Source organism: Ovis canadensis, chromosome 21, assembly GCF_042477335.2.
Source record: "Ovis canadensis isolate MfBH-ARS-UI-01 breed Bighorn chromosome 21, ARS-UI_OviCan_v2, whole genome shotgun sequence".
NCBI classification, from domain to species: Eukaryota; Metazoa; Chordata; class Mammalia; order Artiodactyla; family Bovidae; genus Ovis; species Ovis canadensis.
This window is the reverse complement of record NC_091265.1, coordinates 62,129,912-62,148,862: the sequence shown is the minus strand read 5'-3', so window position 1 is coordinate 62,148,862 and position 18,951 is coordinate 62,129,912. Positions and strand designations below refer to the sequence as shown.

Below are 18,951 nucleotides of genomic sequence, written 5' to 3'. Positions count from 1 at the left end.
CAAGCAAAGCAGGCCATAGAGCGGTGGTGGTGGTGTTTCTGAGCAGGTGACATTTCCACCCACGGGACACGGAGGACAGACCTGCGCGGCTCAGTACGGGTTGGCGAGGGCTCCGGGCAGGGAGACTGTGACAGGTGTCTCTGGGGGCACTGGCTTGGTCAGGGATGATCACTCCGGCTCACGGAGCGGAGGCAGGCTCTTACTGTGGGGCTTCCCCCAGCTACCTCCCAGAGTCCGGGCCTGAGCAAAGTGACAGGGCTTGGCCCCGGGTCTGCCTTGCCAGTGCTTCCCTCTGCACCCCTTTGCCTCGGCCCCAGCTGGCCCTTCACCTCCCTGACTCAGATTATCTGAGCACCCCACCCCCAGCCCCGGGCCAAATGGCAGGGAGAAGAGAGCCCAGCTTGAACTCGGTCAGCCCTGGTAGGCTACAATCCATAGGGTCGCAAAGAGTCGGGCACTACCGAAGAGACTTCACACACACACCTAGTGCCTGGGGAGCTGGGTCCATGCCCGTCGGTCCCCTAGCTCCCCCCTTCAGCAAACCTGCAGCTGGAAGCCAACTCAGAAAGACTTCACTGCTGGTGAATCATCATCCCCATTTTACCGGTTAATTAACTGAGGCCAGAAGGAATTTACACTCACATTGGCTGAGTGACCTTAGTTGGGTAATCTAACACCTCTAAGTTTCCAGGAAGAGACTGATGCTGAAGGTGAAGCTCCAATACTTTGGCCACCCGATGCAAAGAACCGACTCATTGGAGAAGACCCTGATGCTGGGAAAGATTAAGGGCAGGAAAAGAAGGGGACGACAGAGGACGAGAATGGTTGGACTGCATCACTGACTCAATGGACATGAGTTTGATAAAGCTCCGGGAGATGGTGAAGAACAGGAAAGCCTGGCTTGCTGCAGCAACTGAACAACAGCTAAACCTCCAGATCTTATCTGTTAAGTACCAGTGATTGTAGATAACGGTGACACCACCTGTGTCCATGCCCTGAAGGGTATTGGGCCTCTAGAGTGGCAGCAACCAACCAAGGATGGATATTACTTGCCTGATCCTACTGTTCAGAGAGGCGCTGATCCTTGCCCAAAGCCCTACAGCTAGTGAAGAATTCATTTCAAGATTGAAGCCAGGGAATTCCCTGGCAGTTCAGTGGTTAGGATTCTGCACTTTGACTACTGAGGGCACAGGTTCAATCTCTAATCTGGGAACCAAGATCCCGCAAAAAAGATTGCAACAAGTTCAAAAGATATGCAGAGGGTTAGGGAGAGGGATCTATATACAGATAACCTGGGTGGGCGGGGGAGAAGCAGGGAAGAATGGGAGGGAGGGACTCATGGCAGCTTTGGAGGATAAGCAAAGGAAAAACTTCAGAGCAACAGAGGGCAAATTCAGGGCTGGCCATACTTTAGAAAGGATGGTTTGGATTTAGAGCAGCAAGGCTGTGCTCTGTGAGTAGTGCTGGACCAGAGAGGCTCGCCCTGGAGCACGGGAACTGCTGCAGGCAACCCCAGGACAGTAAAAGTGCGCTATACAACGTGATGCTTTTGAGCAGGACTGAAAACGCAGCTTTCTGTTTCTAGACCCATTGGAGCAGAAGCTTCATGAGGTTAGTTTTTCCTTTCTTTGCTGCTATACCACAGAGGCTTCCCTGGGGGCTCAGATGGTAAATGATCTGCCTGCAACATCAGAGATGTGGGCTTGATCCCTGGGTTGAGAAGATCCACTGGAGAAGGGAATAGCTTCCCACTCCAGTTTTCTTGCTAGGAGAAGTCCATGGACAGAGGGGCCTGGTGGGCTACAGTCCATGGGGTGGCAAAGAGTCAGAGGAACTAAGGTCCTTCTACATGCTGCTCAGGGTGGCCAAAAATTAAAAATATTTTTAAAAATTTTAAAGACCTCCTGACCTTTCTGATTGACTGGATTTTCTGAGAATTGTCCTTGGTGTGACCCTTCTCTGCAGCTGGGACCGCCTCTTTCTTCCAGTGTTACCTTCTATCTGGTGAGGAAGTCTTAAGCCTATATATCTCCTGCCTTTCCTTTCCAAATAATCCAGCACAAAGCCTTCATCCTATTCAGTCTGGTCTGTTTCTTGCATATGCATGTCCCTATTCCGGTCTTCTAGCACAAGTCAGTGTTGTTTTTGACAGGGGTTGGTGCCTCAGAGGGACACCTCTGAGTGTGTGGGCAGGAGGGGGCAATCAGGGCTGGGACTGCCCTCTTGTGGAGGAGTTGGCCCAGCCACCCACTGATACCTGAATCCCTTTACTCATTCATCATCAAAGGACTTGCTGGTACCTGCTTCAGACTCCTCCATCCCAGACTCAGGTGGATCACAGAGCCATATGCACTATAATTAAATGAAATAATGCAGTCCCTCGCCTAACATAAGTGGGCACCCAAAGTCTCCATTTATGATGAGCTCCTAGCCTAACTAGAAGAGTTGAAGTCAGGGAGAACTTCCTGGAAGAGGAGGCATCCGAGTTGAGCCTGTCTCCTGAGGACCATGGGGAGCCATTGACAGACTTCACGGAGAACAGTGATTTCAAAGTTCTGCATTGGCCTCACCATCATAAAACTTGTAGATTTCTCAGATCACCACTTCCCCTTTTTCTCCCTAATCCCTTCGTAATTTGATTTTTCATATTTCAATTTTCAACCCATCTTGACTTTTAGAAAAATTATATGAAAAATTTTACACATACTCAACTGTAGAGGGGAAAGTATAGTGAACACACGTGCCCATCACCTAGCTATGATTCCTTAACTTTGGGGAACAGAGCTGCCATCTTTTAATCCTATCAAGTAATGATTTTTTTAAAATATTATTTGCTATTACTGTGATTTTATGAAAGAAAGGACATTTTGGACTTCCCTGGTGGCACAGTGGATAGGAATTCGCCTGCCAGTGCAGGAGACATAGGTTTGATCCCTGGTCCAGGATGATTCCACGTGCTACAGAGCAACTGGGCCTATGCACCGCAAGTACTGAGCCTGTGCACCGCAAGTACTGAGCCTGTGTACTGCAAGTACAGAGCCTGTGTACCACAAGTACTGAGCCTGTGTACCGCAAGTACAGAGCCTGTGTACCGCAAGTACTGAGCCTGTGTACTGCAAGTACTGAGCCTGTGTACTGCAAGTACTGAGCCTGTGAACTGCAAGTACTGAGCCTGTGAACTGCAAGTACTGAGCCTGTGTACTGCAAGTACTGAGCCTGTGAATTGCAAGTACTGAGCCTGTGTACTGCAAGTACAGAGCCTGTGTACCGCAAGTACTGAGCCTGTGTACCGCAAGTACTGAGCCTGTGAATTGCAAGTACTGAGCCTGTATACTGCAAGTACTGAGCCTGTGAACTGCAAGTACTGAGCCTGTGTACTGCAAGTACTGAGCCTGTGAATTGTAAGTACTGAGCCTGTGTACTGCAAGTACTGAGCCTGTGTACTGCAAGTACAGAGCCTGTGTACTGCAAGTACTAAGCCTGTGTACTACAAGTCCTGAGCCTGTGAACTGCAAGTACAGAGCCTGTGTACTGCAAGTACTGAGCCTGTGAACTGCAACTGCCGAAGCCCACGAGCCCTGAGAGCTGCACACAGAAGCCACAGAGCGTGTGCTAGAGAAGCCACTGCAGTGAGAAGCCAATGAGAGAGCAGCCCCCACTCACTGCAACTGGAGAGAGCGCGTGTGCAGCAACCAAGACCCAAGGCAACTGAAAGAGAAAGGACACTTTAATACACTCAGAAAAGACCAGCTCCGGATAAAGAAAAGGCTTGAGATGGAAGGAGCTCGCCCTGAGAACAAAGATCCACATTGTCTTTCCTTCTGTTACGTCACCAGGGCTCAGGCCTGATCCGAGGGGTGGAAAGAGGCTGCCCTGGCAGGGGATGTGCCCCGGGAGGCCCCGAGCCAGTGCTGGGGCATTGCTGGGTGGTCGGGCTACGACATGCTGAGGCTGGAGAAAAGGGGGCAAATAGGGAACTCTAGCGGGATGTGAAGGTGGGCCCACTTTCAGATGGAAATTTAACTTGTCTCTTTTCCTTTTCTTCACTGCATTAAGATTCAGTCTGGGTTGGGGTGGGGGGTAGGGGTTTGAGTATTTCCCTTCCCATTAAAGGACTTGGTAGGAAGGAGAACCACTAGGATTGCTAATAATGAGGGTCACCATTGAGCTTGCCGGGAAAGAAAAGAGAAGACAGCCTTTGAGTGAAGAGGGAGAGGCCGAGAAGTGGAAATCTGGGAGAGGAGCCAGTATGGGGATTGCTTGGTGGGACCCCAGCTGCATTCCCGGAGGGTACGGTCCAACCAGGGGGTCCCAGTGCTGGAGGCACCAGAGAAGGAGAACTGCAGGGGCCAAGCGGGATCCAGGCCCACCCAGCTCAGCAACCACTCGGGCTTCTCGGGGACAGAACCCCCTCCGCTGCCCACAGCCTGGTTCCCAGTGTGTGGATGTGCCCAAGATCTGGGCACATGGCTTTTGTTCAACTGCCCAGGGCAGCTGTAGACCCAAGGGAGCACTGGACCCCAGGCAGGGAAGAGCTCCCACACCCATCCCAGGGTTGGAGGCAGGCTGAGCTGAACAAATGGATCCCCTCTGATGGGGTCAGTGGGGAGGGAGCCCACTACCTGAGGGAGACCCCACAGGGCTCCGGAAGGGATGGCAGAGCCTTGGGAAGCAGTGGGTGACAGTGCGGAGGGAGAGGGTTTAAAGGGAAGGTGGATGCCCTTCTGGCCACATTGAGCAGCACCCAGGAGCCAGTTGGTAACATTTGCTGGATAAAGGAAGAGTTCAAGAAATGAATGAAAAAAATTGTCTTTACTTCTTTTTCCTCAAGCCTTGGTTTCCTCAACGATAAGTCGGGGATACCATTTACCTCGCTGGGCTGTTGTGAAGTTTAAATAAGCCAGTTAACTTCATCCCCTCACTGAAGACACAGATTAGATATCATATCCTCCAGGAAGCCCTCCCTGCCTTCCTGCCTATAGGCCCCAGGATATCTCAAAATTGTGCTTTCCACAACTTAGGAAGTTGCCTCTGTTACTAATTTCGAGCACCTTTAAGGGAAGGGTCCCATCTGGCTACTGTCTGGGTCCTCCAGCGTGGGACTGGTGTGCAGAGCTCTGCACACCGTAGCTGCTGGCTGAAGGCTGACAGATTCACTTGGCACATGGTAGGAGGCCAGAGGGTTGACCCCACTCCACCAGCTGACCTCGCACGGCAGGAACGGGTCTAGCGGCAGGCACCCTCGGGCTCCTAGGCCACACAACGGCTCTATCCGGGGGGCCTGCAGGAGGGGGAGGGGAGGACCTCAGAGGGTGGTTCCCTCTTCTGTCAATGCACACAGCCCAGGCACTCCCCCCACCCCAACCCCCCCGCCAGATCCCTAGCTGCCCAAGGGAGAGGGAAGGCAGGAGAGGGGGGTCTCCCCCATGAGGCAGCCACTCTCCCCTCCCCCACTGGCCACCTGCATTGCCATGGGCTGTCACTTCAGACGTGTCCGACTCTGCGACCCCATAGACGGCAGCCCACCAGGCTCCCATCCCTGAGATTCTCCAGGCGAGAATACTGGAGTGGGTTGCCATGCCCTCCTCCAGGGGATTTTCCAGACCCAGAGGTCAGGCACACATCTCTTAAGTCTCCTGCATTGGCAGGCGGGTTCTTTACCACTACCGCCACCTGGGAAGCCCTGCCTGCACGGAGACAGGTGCTTTAAGGAGCATCTCAGGGCACCGGGCGAGTGTTAGGAGCCCTGAGCCTCCGCAGGCAGCTCTGTGGACAGGAGATCCGACTTGGGCCTGGGAGCGGCTGGTCCTTAGCACTGTGACCTTGAGGAAGTATGTCACCCTCCCATGACCAAGGACCTGCGGCTTGCCAGGGCCCGACTGGGCGAGGCTTATCTCACGGAAGCCTTACTCTACTCCCAGGGGCAGGCGACGGCACCCTTCCTTGACAGACGGGGGCAGCTGGATGGTGTGGATAAGAGACGAAGCTTTTCCGGCAGAGGCAGACCTAAGCCCTGTGGTCTGCAGAGCAGCCTTGGGACCTTCCCGCTGGTACAATGGCTAACACTCCACACTCCCAGTGTGAGGAACCTGGGTTCAATCCCGGATCAGGGAATGATTAAACAGATCCCACGTGCTGCAACTAAGACCCAGCACAGTCAAATAAATACACGCATGCTTAAGTCGCTTCAGTCAAGCCTGACTCTGCGACCTCATGAACTGTAGCCCCCAGGCTCCTTTGTCCATGGGATTCTCCAGGCAGGAATACTGGAGTGGGTTGCCATTTCCTGTAAGTAAAAATAAATTTCAAAGGGGCCTTGAGCGTGGTCCCTCCTGATCAGCACTCAGGACAGGCCACCCACTCTCACGGTTCGTCTGCACCAACGGCCGGTCACCCCGTCCCCAGCAAGCCCACTTGTGTCTACTGCCTTCAAGGCTGATGAGCCATGACCTCAGGGGACTCCCAGGCAATCAGGGCTCAGGGGAGTCTCCTCAAATTCTGTCCCCAGGCTTCCAGCATTGGCAGGAAGAATCCACCTGCCAATGCTGGAGACACGGGTTCGACCCCTGGTCCGGGAAGATCCCACATGCTGCGGAGCAACCAAGCCCGTGCGCCACAATTACTGAGTCTGTGCTCTGGAGCCAGTGCTCCACAAGAGAGGCCACTGAAATGAGAAGCCTGCGCATCGCAACTGGAGAGTAGCCCCCGCTCCCTGCAGCTAGAGAAAGGCCCTCGCAGCAACAGAGACCCAGCAGAGCCAAAACCTGAAAAAAAAAATCTGTCCCAAGAAGCCAGGCCCATCCCAGCTCCAACCCCTGGGCCCACAGTTGGAGCCCTCATGGCCCCACCAGACACCCCTCCATCGGCTCTCACCCCACTCTCCAGGCCTTGGGGGTCAGGAGTGCAGTCTTCTTCCAGCTCTTTGTGGTTTGACCCTCCAGTGGAGGGCACACCAGCACTGCCCCGATTCCCCCCTGACCTCCCATCCACCTCCCCGAGGGTCAAGCCCTTCCTGGCTGTTGCCTTTTCCTTCCTCCCAACCCTGCCAAGGTGGTTCTTCCTACCGGACTCCAGAACAGCCTAGCCTGCTCGCAACACACCACGACTCTCGCAGCCTGGGGGCCCCTGGAGCAGGGACCAGGCTGACCCATGTCTCCTCCAGTACCACCCGGGTGGGCACAGAGCAGGCCTCAGGTAACGTGTATGGACTGTCTCGGTGAGGAGTAAGGTGTCCTTAGCCCGTCTGCAGAGATGGGCATGGAGGGGGCCAGGGAGAGGAGGAGGGCTGGGGTCTCCCTCCCCTACCTGGGCAAGTGTGGCTTGGCAGAACCACCCACTGGGTCAACATGGATGGCAGGGGCCCCAGCGCTTTTTTTTTTTTGGCCACACCATGCGGCTTGCAGGGTCTTAGTTTCCCAACCAGGGACTGGACTGGGGCCCTTGGCAGTAAAAGCACTGAGTCCCAACCACTGGACCACCGGGTGGGGTGGGGGTGTCTTGATGAGCAGTAGCAGCCCTGAGCTGGCACACACAGGTCAGACAGTAGGAGGGACCAGCCAGGGAATGGCCCAAAGCCCAGGTATATAACCTGCAGAGCCCGATGCCAAATGAAATGCAGGGCCTCAGTCTTCAAAATTATCTAGAATTTCAGGACGGCAATCGCAGAGCATAAAATCAAACATCAAGTCAGGCATGAGTCAGGCATCCACAAAGCTGACCCCTCGCAGGCCTCTTCCCAGAGGTCTCACCCCTCCCTGGGGGAGCCTGAAGGTGAGATGCCCAGGAGGATAAGGGCAGGACTCCAACAACTGCCCAGGGTGGGCCGTTCACTCCTCGGGGACACGCAGCTCCCACACACAGGGCATGAAAGAATGGCAATGATGTTTTAAAAAATTAGGTTTATAAATATTTTCTCCATTGTACAAAGTTTTTCCCTGTCCTGCCCACCCCATCACTGTTCACATTTCTCCTGTTTTTAAAATCCCAACTATATTTTTTTAAAATCATAAAATATATTTTTTTCTTTGTTCATATTTAAAACTATGTACAGGGGCGCTGAGAGGCCAGGGTGGCCCGGCCAAGGTCAGGAGGAGTCCGTGCAGGGGGACGGCGGGGGCGGGAAGAGGTGGAAGTAGCTTCTCTCCGTGGCGGGCGACGGCGGGCAGCTGTCCTCCGCTGACAGGTACTGGCTGTGGGGTGTGGGCGGAGGCGGGTAGGGGTCTGAGTCCGAGTTCAGATCCAGGTAGTACTTGCTGGCCTTCCAGCGGCTGGCGCTGTAGTCACTGTCGCACACGTCCGTGCTGCAGGGCGTGGTTGGGGGCGCCACGCCGCGGATGATGTAGGGCCTGAAGGGGATACAGGCAAAGGGAGTCTGCATTCAGAGTGGCCCACATGCGCATCCATCTGCCCCCCGGGCCCCCTGAGCCTCCACAGTGCCACCTCCAAGGTGGGCGCATCTGCACTTACCTTGCAGGCTGCCAAGTCCAGGCCCTGGCAAGGACTGCAGCCCCGAGCCAAGGTCACCCTTATGGAGAACGAGGCCCCCAGAGCCCACCTGGGACTAAACTTAACCTGTCTGAGCTTCCATTTCTCTTTGACAAAATGGGAAGGATGAAACGGTGTCCGTTTCAAAAGCGGCTTATGATGACTAAAGTGAGATTCTGCATGGAACGTGCTAGAAACAGTGCCCGACACCAGGAAGTGCTCGACGGCTATCCCCCCTTGTATCACTGCTGTAAATAGTGGAGACCAGCCAGTCCCGTCTTGATCCCGGGGATGTCTCCTGATGACCCCCGCGACATCGCCCTGTGGCCTGGGCCCGAGGTGGGGCTCACAGTGGGCAGGAAGGGGGCGCCGGCTCCAAAGGGCCCGCCGCTGAGGAAGGTGCAGCAGGAGGACACCCCACGTGGGGTCCTGGGAGCAGGCAGGCTGGGGAGCCCCTGCACGTTCTTGACCAGGGTCGTGACCACCTGGTCAAGAGCGGTGCCTCCCGGAATCGGCCGGCTCCCCTTCCAGGCCCGGGAGTCCCCCAAACGGCCACCAGAGGGCGGGCGGCGCCGCTCCCCGAGGGTCCGCGGCTCCAGGACCACGAGGCGCCACCCGCAGCGCCCCCAGACCCCGGCTCTCTACGCGGGAGGCGGGGGACAAGCCTAGCGGGGCCCAGCCTCCACGTGCTCCATCAGGTAGCCCGCCGGGGCGGGGTGGGCCCTGCCGGCTGAGACCACCGGGTGATTGAAGCTCAGCAGGTTCAGCTCGCCCAGCCTGGCTCGGAGCCGGACCCGACGTCCCCTGAAGCAGGCCTGCGCCGCGAGGAAGGCGGAAGGATCGCCCCGGCGAGGGCCTGCCAAGCCCGCTCCTTCCCGGGGGAGGCATCGCGGGGTGGCGGCCCCGCCGCAGTCCCCAGCCGGATTCAAGCACCGCCTGAGCGCAGAGCCCTCGGGGACCGGCCAGCCGCGGTGGGGAGCCCCGGTGGCTTCCCAAGACCCCCAAGGCTCCCACCCGAGGGCTCCGGGTGCTTTCTGACCTCAGCGCGCCCCGCCGACCCCTCCTCGCTGTCTCTCCCGGGAAAGGGGGCCAGGCGCGGGACCGCGGGGGCTCCGTACCTGTACGGCCTGGCGGCGGCGGGAATGTTGGAAGAGTAGAACACGTCCACGTTGTACAGGGAGGGGTCCGTGGCGGGGGACGGCGGCGGGTTCAAGATCTGTGGGGAGGCCAAGCGAGGTCACACGCGCCCCGGAGCCCGCGGTCCCGCCACCCTCGCCCGCCTTGCCTCCTCCCACGACCCCTCCTGGTCTGGGCCGGGAAGCGGCAGCCGTGGCCTGCGAGTGGGCACGCGGAGGGGCAGAGCAGGGTGGCCGCCGGGGCCGCCCCGCTGACCAGTGGTGACCCCAGGCCAGCGCGTTCAGGTCCCCGGTGGGTCCTGCACGCCGGTCACCAGCGGGGAGGTGTCCCTGCTGGCCTGGGCGTGTCACTGGGCCCCAGAGCGCCTGGCGAGGTTCCTCTGGACTTTTACTTCCCCATCTCCTTCCACGTGGTGCAAAAGTCTAATCTCTATAATTCACTCCTTATTCCAAACACTCCTGGGGGAACCCTGAGGACGCAGGGGGGTCCACCCACCAGGGAGGGGCTACAGCCTAGCTGCCCGCCTGGCCAGCGTCTCAACAAACCAGGAAAGGGTGCCCCTTTCTCAAGGACCTACGCTGCCCCCCAAACTGTGGTGTAAAGACACAACTCTTCCCCCCAAGCACACACCCTTCAGAGCTAGGCAGCACACTACTGGCCCCACAAAAGGGGCCGTGGACCCAGGGGCCCAGACACGGGCCAGGTTTGCACTCCCCCGCTCCCCCCACCTCCTGCCAGCTTCCCTGCAGGGGGCACAGCGGGCAGAGGGCTATCACTGTGTGTGTGCCCTGAAGGACAGACTCTCCCCAGGTCCCTGGGGTGGTGGACAGGGCACAGCCTGTCCCAGGGAAGATGTGGATTGAGTCCTTTGTAGCACCTCCCAGCTGCAGCAGGCTCCCTGGTGAGGGATTTCCCATTTTGAGGCCTCAGTAGCTTCATCTCTAAAATGGGGCTAGGGACTTCCCTGGTTAGGACTCTGCGCTTCCAATGCAGGAGGTGTTGGGTTCAATCCCTGATCAGGGAACTAAGATCCCACATGCCTCAGAGAGAAGCCAAGGAAGAAAGAAAAATTTAAAAAAGAAACAAAAAAATTAAGAAGACTTGCTTCCTAAGGCGGTCCTGACACTTGGTGAATAACCTACAGGAAAAGCCCAGGCCCCTCCCCTGCCCTTCAGGAACCACATAGACCCCTCTCCTTATTCTGGGGGAAGGGTCCTCTTCAACCCATACAGCCAGCCTCGGGATACTCAGGATTTGACCCCAAAGCTGGGAAGGTACAGCTGGGGTGAAGAGGGGAGCAGAAACCAGTCAGGAAGCACCACCAACAGAAAGCGCCTGCCCCTCACCCCAGGCTGGGGGTGGGGAGCTTTTTCTGCATCTGCCCTTGAACTTGACCAGACCTGGCTCCTCTTCACTTCTGCCTCCAAGGAGCTCTGGGATCCTGCCCATAATCCCCTCCCTGCTGACTCTCAGAGCTACCTCCCCCAGGGTGCCGGGGAGGTGAAGATCAAGGAAGGGTTGTGGGGAAGTCTTGCCAGTACAGCAGTAGGCAGATCTCTAACAAGTTCTATTGGTGAGCACCTTGGCCCCTTCTCTGTCTTCTTGTGCATGGCAGCTGGGGGCTCTTTCCCAGTCACTCCCTCCCAGATAATCTGCTTTTCCTGTGTTCTAAAGAGTCCTCTTTACCTCTCACCGGCCAACGCCCTGGAATTCCAATCCCCGCTAATAACGTATTGAACTTTCTCTGGTCAAAGCACCATATGGTTTCTGTCTCCTGATTGGACCTCAATTCATAAAAGCTGCCTGGAAGCCATCAGTGCAGAAATAGTCAGTACCTCCAGACTCACTCAGACCCTCTAATTACATTCCAAGGGCAAGTTTTAAACACAAACATGAAACCTTGAGAACTTTAAGAGAACATGGAAAGAAACTATTTTTTACGAGGAGGGAAAGCCTTTCTGGGCATGATCAACACCCCTCCAGACTTAATTTCATGGTATAAAGGGCAAAACACAACATAAACCAAATCGAAAGACAGCTAGGAAAAACATTTTCAACCCATATCCCAGGCTCATTCTCTTAATATAGCTATACCTCTACATAAAGAGCCCCTGTGCTGTGCTCAGTCACTCAGTCGTGTCTGACTCTTTGCAGCCTCAAGGACTGGAACTCACCAGGCTCCTCTGTCCATTGAATTTTTCCAGACAAGACTCCTGGAGCCGGTTGCCATTTCCTACTCCAGGGGATCTTCCCGACCCAGGGATCAAACCCACCTCTTTTGCGTCTCCTGCATTGGCAGTAGAGTTCCTTTCCTCTAGTGCCACCTGGGAAACCCAAAGAGCCCTTACAAACGGATTAAAAAACGAAACAAAACAAAACCAACAACCCAATAGAAAAAGGACATAAACGCACCTTTCTGAGAAAATAAAACTACAAAGGTTATTAACCATACAAAAAGATGTTTGATGTCATTTGTAATAAGTGAAACACCTAAATTAGACCTGCGGAGAGTGAGGGACAGTCATGCTGGTGTTGCCCTCTGCTGGTGGGAAGAGGGACTGTCTTCTCTTAAGGACCCCTTTGCCAAGAAAGGTCAAGATGACCTTCAGCCTTAGCTACAGGGCATCTTCCTGTTGGGGTAACAAGATCCTGGGGTGACTAGACACCCACCGGTGTGGCCCAGCCACACCCCAACAAAGGCACTGTCCAGTCACCAAGAAGGGGGCTTGCTCTGCCCGAGAAGGGAAACAAACTTCAGGGTGCAGGAGAGACCGGCGCAGAGTGGCCAGCTCGGGCAGAAGGGCCCCCGGAGGAGGCGGGGAGGGCGGGTAGTTACCACTCGGTCCCTCGGCCTCCTCACTGCGAAACAGGGTGGGGACAGCGCCCCCTTCTGGAGTCGGGGTGATGCAGCACACAGAGAGGGCGTTCCTCTCAAGTGCTGGGTAAAGGCCAGCCAGCCCTTCACTGAGCCTCAGCAGCAGAAAGGGAGGCTGAGTCAGTTCCAATGAGGTGGATGAAACTGCAGCCTATTATACAGAGTGAAGTCAGTCAGAGGGAAAAACACCGATGCAGTGTATTAGCGTATATATATGGAATTTAGAAAGATGGTAACAACAACCCTATATGCGAGACAGCAAGAGACACAGGTATAGAGAACAGACTTTTGGACTCTGTGGGGGAAGGAGAGGATGGGATGATTTGAGAGAACAGCATTGACACACACATATTACCATATGTGAAACAGATCACCAGTCCAAGTTCGATGCATGAAACGGCGCTCAAAGCCAGTGTACTGGGACAACCCAGAGGGATGGGATGGGGAGGGAGGTGGCGGGGTTGAGGGGTTGGGACAGGGGACACATGTACACCCGTGGCTGATTCATGTCAATGTATGCCAAAAACCATCACCACACTGTAAAGTAATTAGCCTCCAATCATAACAGATAAATTCATTTACAAAAAGAAAGTGAGGCTGAGAGAGGAGCTACCATTAGCTGCAGATGCTATCGTGCGGGTTTTAAAAAGTACACACGAAACTACACTGTACGAGATGCTAATGGTGGATACATGTCGTTCATTACAAGTTCGTCCAAACCCACAGAATTCAACCAAGAATCCAAACCGCCAAGGGAGAACTCAGACGTACACGGTGGCCTCTGGGTGCAGGTGTGTGGACTGTACCCACTGTTCCACTCTGGTGCGGGAGGTTGATCATGGGGGTGGAGCGGGGATTTGGCAAGTCTCCCTACTTTCCTCCCAATCTTGCTGTGGATTTAAAATTGCTCCGAAAATAAAAAGTTGTCTTTGGGACCTCCCTGGTGGTCCAGTGGCTAAGACCCCACGCTCCCAAAGCAGGGGGCCCGGGTTCGATCCCTGATCAGGGAACTAGATACACGTGCCGCAATTGAAGGTTCGCGTGCCGTGACTAAAGACCCTGTGTGTCATAACGAAGACCCAGAGCAGCCAAACAAACAAGCAAATAAAAACAGATTCTTAAAAAGTTGGCTTTAAAAAATGCATATGTAAAACTGGTGAACTGTAAATACAGTCAAAGGGAATTGTATCAATGCACTGGTTATGATATCGTATTACTGTTGTAGACTTAATGTCTGGGTCTCCCCCAAATTCATATACTGAAACCTACTCTCCAACCTGATTGGTTTAAGAGTGGGACCTTCTGGAGTGCTTGAGCCACAAGGGTAGAGCCTTCCAGGATGGAATAAGTGTCCTTAAGAAAGAGACCCTGGGGGCTTCCCTGGTGGCCTGGTAGTTGAGACTCCACACTTCCACTGCAGGAGGTTGCAGGTTCGATTCCTGGTCAGGGAACTAAGATCCACAAGGCACGGCCGAAAAAAAAAAGACCCCAGAGAGCTCCCTCATGCCTTCTACTATATACGGACAAGACAGTCACTATGAACTAAGAACTGGGCTTTCAACAGTGAGAAACTGGAACCTTGATCTTTAACTTCCCAGCCTCTAGAACTGTGAGAAATAAACGTGTGTAGTTTAAGCTGCCTAGTCTATGGTATTTTTGTTACAGCAGCACGCATGTGCTAAGACAACCATAGTTACGTAAGATGTTACCAAGGCAGAAAACTGGTGAAAGGGAGATGGGACCGCTCTGTATTATATTTTACAACTACAGATAAATCTACAATTGTCTCCAAAATTAAAGAAAAAAAATCACTCTCTTTGCTGGGAAGATAAAGTCCATACTCTCATATGCTCACTTATGCACAGATTTCCTCTGGGAGGACAGACAATAAACTCCGCACAGGCTGTGCCTTTCGGGAGGGATGAATTCCTGGTCACGGTAAAGGCTGGGCCCTCTTTTCACCGTGCCCTTTGAATTCTGTACCATGAACATGTATTACTGATTCAAAGCAATGTAGTTAATTTTTAAACAGCTGGCTCCACAAGGGTTTCTTTTGGGAATGATGAAATGTTCTAAATTTAACCACGGTGATGACTGCACAACTCTGTGAATATACTAAAAACCACGGAATTGGACACTTTAAGTGGGTGGATTGCATGGTATGTGAACTATATATCTCAATAAAGCCATTATAAAAACTGCTGGTGGTCAGTGTCGTCTCTTGCTGTCAAGTACGATCCCCCCAGCTCCCAGCTTCTCCAGAGGCTGCAAGCATCCTGGTGTCCACCTTGGGGGTGGGAGGGGGTGGGCAGGGGGCTGTCCTGGAGTCAGCTCAGTCCCACACGGGTTCTTGGGGCTTCTAGCTGGCTACATGGGCCATCCGAAGGTCAGGTGACAATAGCAGCAGGAAGGAAAGAACAGTGGGGAGGGTGCCTCAGCTCCACTCTGCTGACTCTTTGCCTCCCCCACCCCTGAACAGCCCAGCCCCATAGCCTCCAGGAGACTCAGACCGAATCCTGTGGACCCGATATAATAACCCCCGCTGCCTTTTTCCTAGACCCTTCCAGGATCAGGTGCAATAAGGAAGGGCAATACCCTGGATATGGGGGACACTCAGAAGGGTGGGCAGGCCCCGTCCTGGTGGGTGGCACTCACTGGGACCCCCCAGAGAAAGTTCAAGGGGCCATCTTCACCTCAGAAGAGTATTTCATCACAGAAAAGTCAGGTTTTGAAGAATTAAGAAGCACAGATTGAGGTAAAGTCAGAACCTGACACATAGCCCCAGATTCGTGTCCATGCATCAGGCTCACCCGGTTACCCAAGGCCATGCTCCTGGCAATAGGGGGCCTTCCCAGCCAACATGAAGGAGAAGGTCCCCCTCGGGATCCTACAGCAGAACCTGGACACTAAGGGCTACAGACTGTTACCCTCTACAATCATTTCCTTCCAGGGTGTGGCCTGGAGCCAGCCCACACCCGACTTGGGCTGCCGGAAGCTCCAGGGAGCAAACATCAGCACAACAGTCACCCCGTGAGTGCCTGTCCTTAGAAAACAATCCAGCTAGTTTCTGGGAACCAGCAAGGCCTTAGGCGGGAAAATAGGGTATTTCTGGTGGGGACACTGAAGGGAAGCTCACGTCCAGCCAGACAGGCCCTGCGGATGGGGGAGGCCCTTGGAATAAAGACTGGCACCCAGACCCAAGGACGCCAGACAGCAGCCCTGGGAGGTGGGATTATGAGTGCGACTTCCACTTTTTAGACTTCATGTGACTTCTGGATTATCCACCATGAACAGGGAGTGCTCTTTTCTAAACAGAAAACCCAGGGTGTTGGAGGGAGGTCCAAGGAGGGAATATATGTACACACACAGATGATTCACTTCATGGTACAGCAGAAATGAGCACAATGCTGTAAAGCAATCCCACTCCAATAAAAGAAGAGAAAGGAAAAAACTACAGGTCAGGACGGGGAGGCGAGTGAACACACCCACCACCCTGAGGGGTGGAATGGCTGGCTGGTAATTCTAGAAACCCTGATGTCATGGGTTGCGGTGGGGGGACCCTGAGCCGGCCGGGCTTCCTCCTGCCCCCACTCACCGGCGGATACAGTGTAGCCTTGGTGCTGGACGAGCTGCTGGACGAGGCCCCGGTGACGTGGTTCCGGTCGTAGAGGGGCACCCCGGCCCGGCCGCCCATCAGGCTCACGGAGCTCATCATGGACTTGCCGCACGAAATGCCTGTGGCGGGGTGAGGGGGTGCCGCGGGGGAGGAGGCCTGGTCAGGGGCCAGGGCGCCCCACGGACACGGCACGCTTTCTCCAGCCCCTCTGCCCAGGAGACCCAGCCAGGCTCAGGAAAGGAAGCCCCACCTGACGGGTGTCCCTAGTGGGCGACTCAGACGAGCTCAGCTCAAGTCCAAAGAGCATTTCTGACCCCCTCGCCCCGCAGCCCGCCCCAGCCGCCCTCTCCACCTCCTCCATGGCCCTCGCGGGACTCAGGCTCCTCACCTGTGAAGGGACCGTGCTGGGAGCCGCCGGGGGCGATGAAGTTGAGGGGCACGTGGGGGGTCCCGCTGACGTACTCGTGCGGGAAGGGCCCGTTGGCGCCCGCGTAGCGCTGGCACACCACGCGCTGGCACACGAAGTAGACCCCGCCCATGATGAAGAGGGACAAGATGATGCCGATGACCGGCCCGATGGCGCTGCTGTGGGCCGGGCCGTCGTCCGAGGGCAGCTTGGTGATTTCTGCCAGAGGCCGGGCAGGGAGAGAAGGTGGACGTCAACCAAAACGGAGCGGGTCTCCTGCGGGGGGGGGGGGGGGGGGGGGGGCGGGCAGGCGCTGTGTGCCCTGGAGGGCGTGTGCCCTGGAGGGCTCATACCCGCCCCGGCCCAGGACCCACTGGTGGAGATGCTGGGGGGCTGGGGCAGCACCCCTGAAGGGCTTGCCCCCTCCAGCCTGCCCACAGTGGCCTCCTGCCCTCCTCAGCCGGATTGAGCTCTCCCACCGTCCCCAGCCCCTCACCAGCGACTCCCCCAAAGCAGCCTCCTCCTATTCATGCCCCTGACCTGGAGCTTCCCAGTCTGGGCTCTAGACTCAACCTTGTCCAAAGAACACTCACTTCCCCGTCAGGTCAGCACAACGGTTCTAGGGACAATCAACTCCGTCCCCTCCAGCCGGCCAAACCCCCCAAAGAAAGGGAGGAAAGCTGCTGGTTCCAGTGAGGAGGCCTGACTATGGATGAAAATCACCCCAACGACTGGGGTCATAGTCACACAGGAGGCCGAAGACAGACATGGTCCGCATGGACACCTGCCCACCAGAAGAGCAGGGCTCAGAACCCCACTGCTGCACTCTGACCCCAGACCTCACCCCTGAGGTGGTAGCTGAGGGGCCTGCCCTGGGTTGATGGGACGGTACAAAAGCACTCAGTGAGTCCCCTGGGGACCCCTCCTTCTTCCCTATTCATAAGTCATCTCTATCTTGCAGTCAGAGCTCTCAGCCCTGGTCCTTCTGCCGTGAACGAAGGTGCCACATCCCCAGGTGCATGGACACATCCCCACTTCCTGGGAACCCAGTTCCCTTCCTGTCTGAATCCGACAGCCTTTCAAGAGCCACTGCCTCCAGGAAGTCTTCTCTGACTGCCTTCATTTCCCATCCTCTGTACCCTGGTACCCCTGACTATACAGACCATGTCATTCAAGGGGCATGCAGCACACGCGTGTACGTATGTGTGCGTGTGTGCATGCACATGTGTGCTTCTGCACACGGCCACACACTCCTCCTCCTTGGCCAGACAGCAGGCTGCCAGGGAAGGGACCCAGCCCCTGCTCCATCTGGTGATTTTGCCTGGCAGACGCTGCTGAGTGAGGTCTCTGGGCAGAAACATGCTGCCTCTGCCTGCCACTCAGGCCCGGCCCATCACAGCCAGCCCCGCCCACCTCTGCCTTCTCCAAAGGGGCCTGCTTCTGTGCATCCGTCCCAGCTAAAATGCCCCTTAGCTCCGTCTCTCCCTTCTCCCAGCTGCCTCCACCTCCAGGAAGCCTTCCCTGACTCCCCCACCAAGGCCTGATACTTCCAGCCTCTTTGGTCCTCACCATTTCCTCCCTCTGGACCCCACGGTCCTGGAACAGAAGCCCAGCACAGGGTGACCCCCCCGACCCTGCCCTCTGCAGGAGGCCAGCTCACCGCACATGAGTTCGTCAGAGCCGTCGACACAGTCGGGAAAGGAGTCACACTGCTGCTTGATGAGGACGCACTGGCCGCTGGCACAGCGGAACTGGTTGGGCAGGCAGACGGCTGCAAGGAGGGGCCTTGCGTTCAGAGAGGCTGGAGGGCATGACGCAGCCAGGAGCACTGAGCAGATGACCACCAACAGGTGCACCCAGCCCCGCGACCCCAGACCCAGCAGCAGAGGCCTGGGGTCCAAACATAGAGCAGGCAAAGGGACCCCTGCGAGGACCAGGTCAGGGCACCGTCCCGGCCAAACCAACCTTCACCCTCCCCTCGATGACCCCCCTTCAAGGCCTGTGAAATGCTGGGGACAGGCTGGCAGGGAAGGGACCTCAATGACACAGGGAGGTAATTATTCACCAGGATCCTACCATGGGTCAGGCTTACAAAGCACCGGACCTCCCACAGCCCCTGAGCCCAGGCTCTGTCCCAGGTCCTGGGGTCAGTGGACGGCCCACAGGAGCCAGGCTCCTAACCAGGTAGGGCAGGGGACAGCTGATGCACCTGCAGAGCTCCGGGGGTCAGGAAGCGAGGGCACAGCTCAACCAGAAAGGCAGAGGCCGGCCACGCAAGCAACTAGTGCAGCTCTCAGGCTTTCGGGGGAGGGGGAAGAGAAAGGCCGGGTACTGCAGCTGCCGCTGCTTCCCTGCTGACCTGGAAAGGGCCCTGGCCCCGTGAGGAAGGGAGCTGCCTGGGGGCTCGCTGGTCACCTGCCCCCAGTACTTCCT

General features: G+C 55.9%; 1 protein-coding gene across 2 annotated transcripts in view; it reads right to left on the bottom strand.

The window, feature by feature from the left end:
• Positions 1 to 7,881: 7,881 nt before the first annotated feature.
• The window catches only part of LRP5 (LDL receptor related protein 5), a 123,231-nt gene continuing 112,161 nt past the window's right edge, over positions 7,882 to 18,951 (bottom strand). The window contains exons 19-23 of one of the 2 annotated variants that reach the window (XM_069565604.1): positions 18,179 to 18,289; positions 16,501 to 16,737; positions 16,092 to 16,231; positions 9,603 to 9,700; positions 7,882 to 8,345 (exon numbers count right to left, since the gene is read on the bottom strand). In XM_069565604.1, the coding sequence (XP_069421705.1) occupies positions 8,084 to 8,345; positions 9,603 to 9,700; positions 16,092 to 16,231; positions 16,501 to 16,737; positions 18,179 to 18,289 (848 nt within the window). In that variant the 3' untranslated portion in view covers positions 7,882 to 8,083. Of the gene's footprint in view, positions 8,346 to 9,602; positions 9,701 to 16,091; positions 16,232 to 16,500; positions 16,738 to 18,178; positions 18,320 to 18,951 lie in introns of both variants that reach the window. The other variant, XM_069565605.1, reaches the window with a different exon arrangement.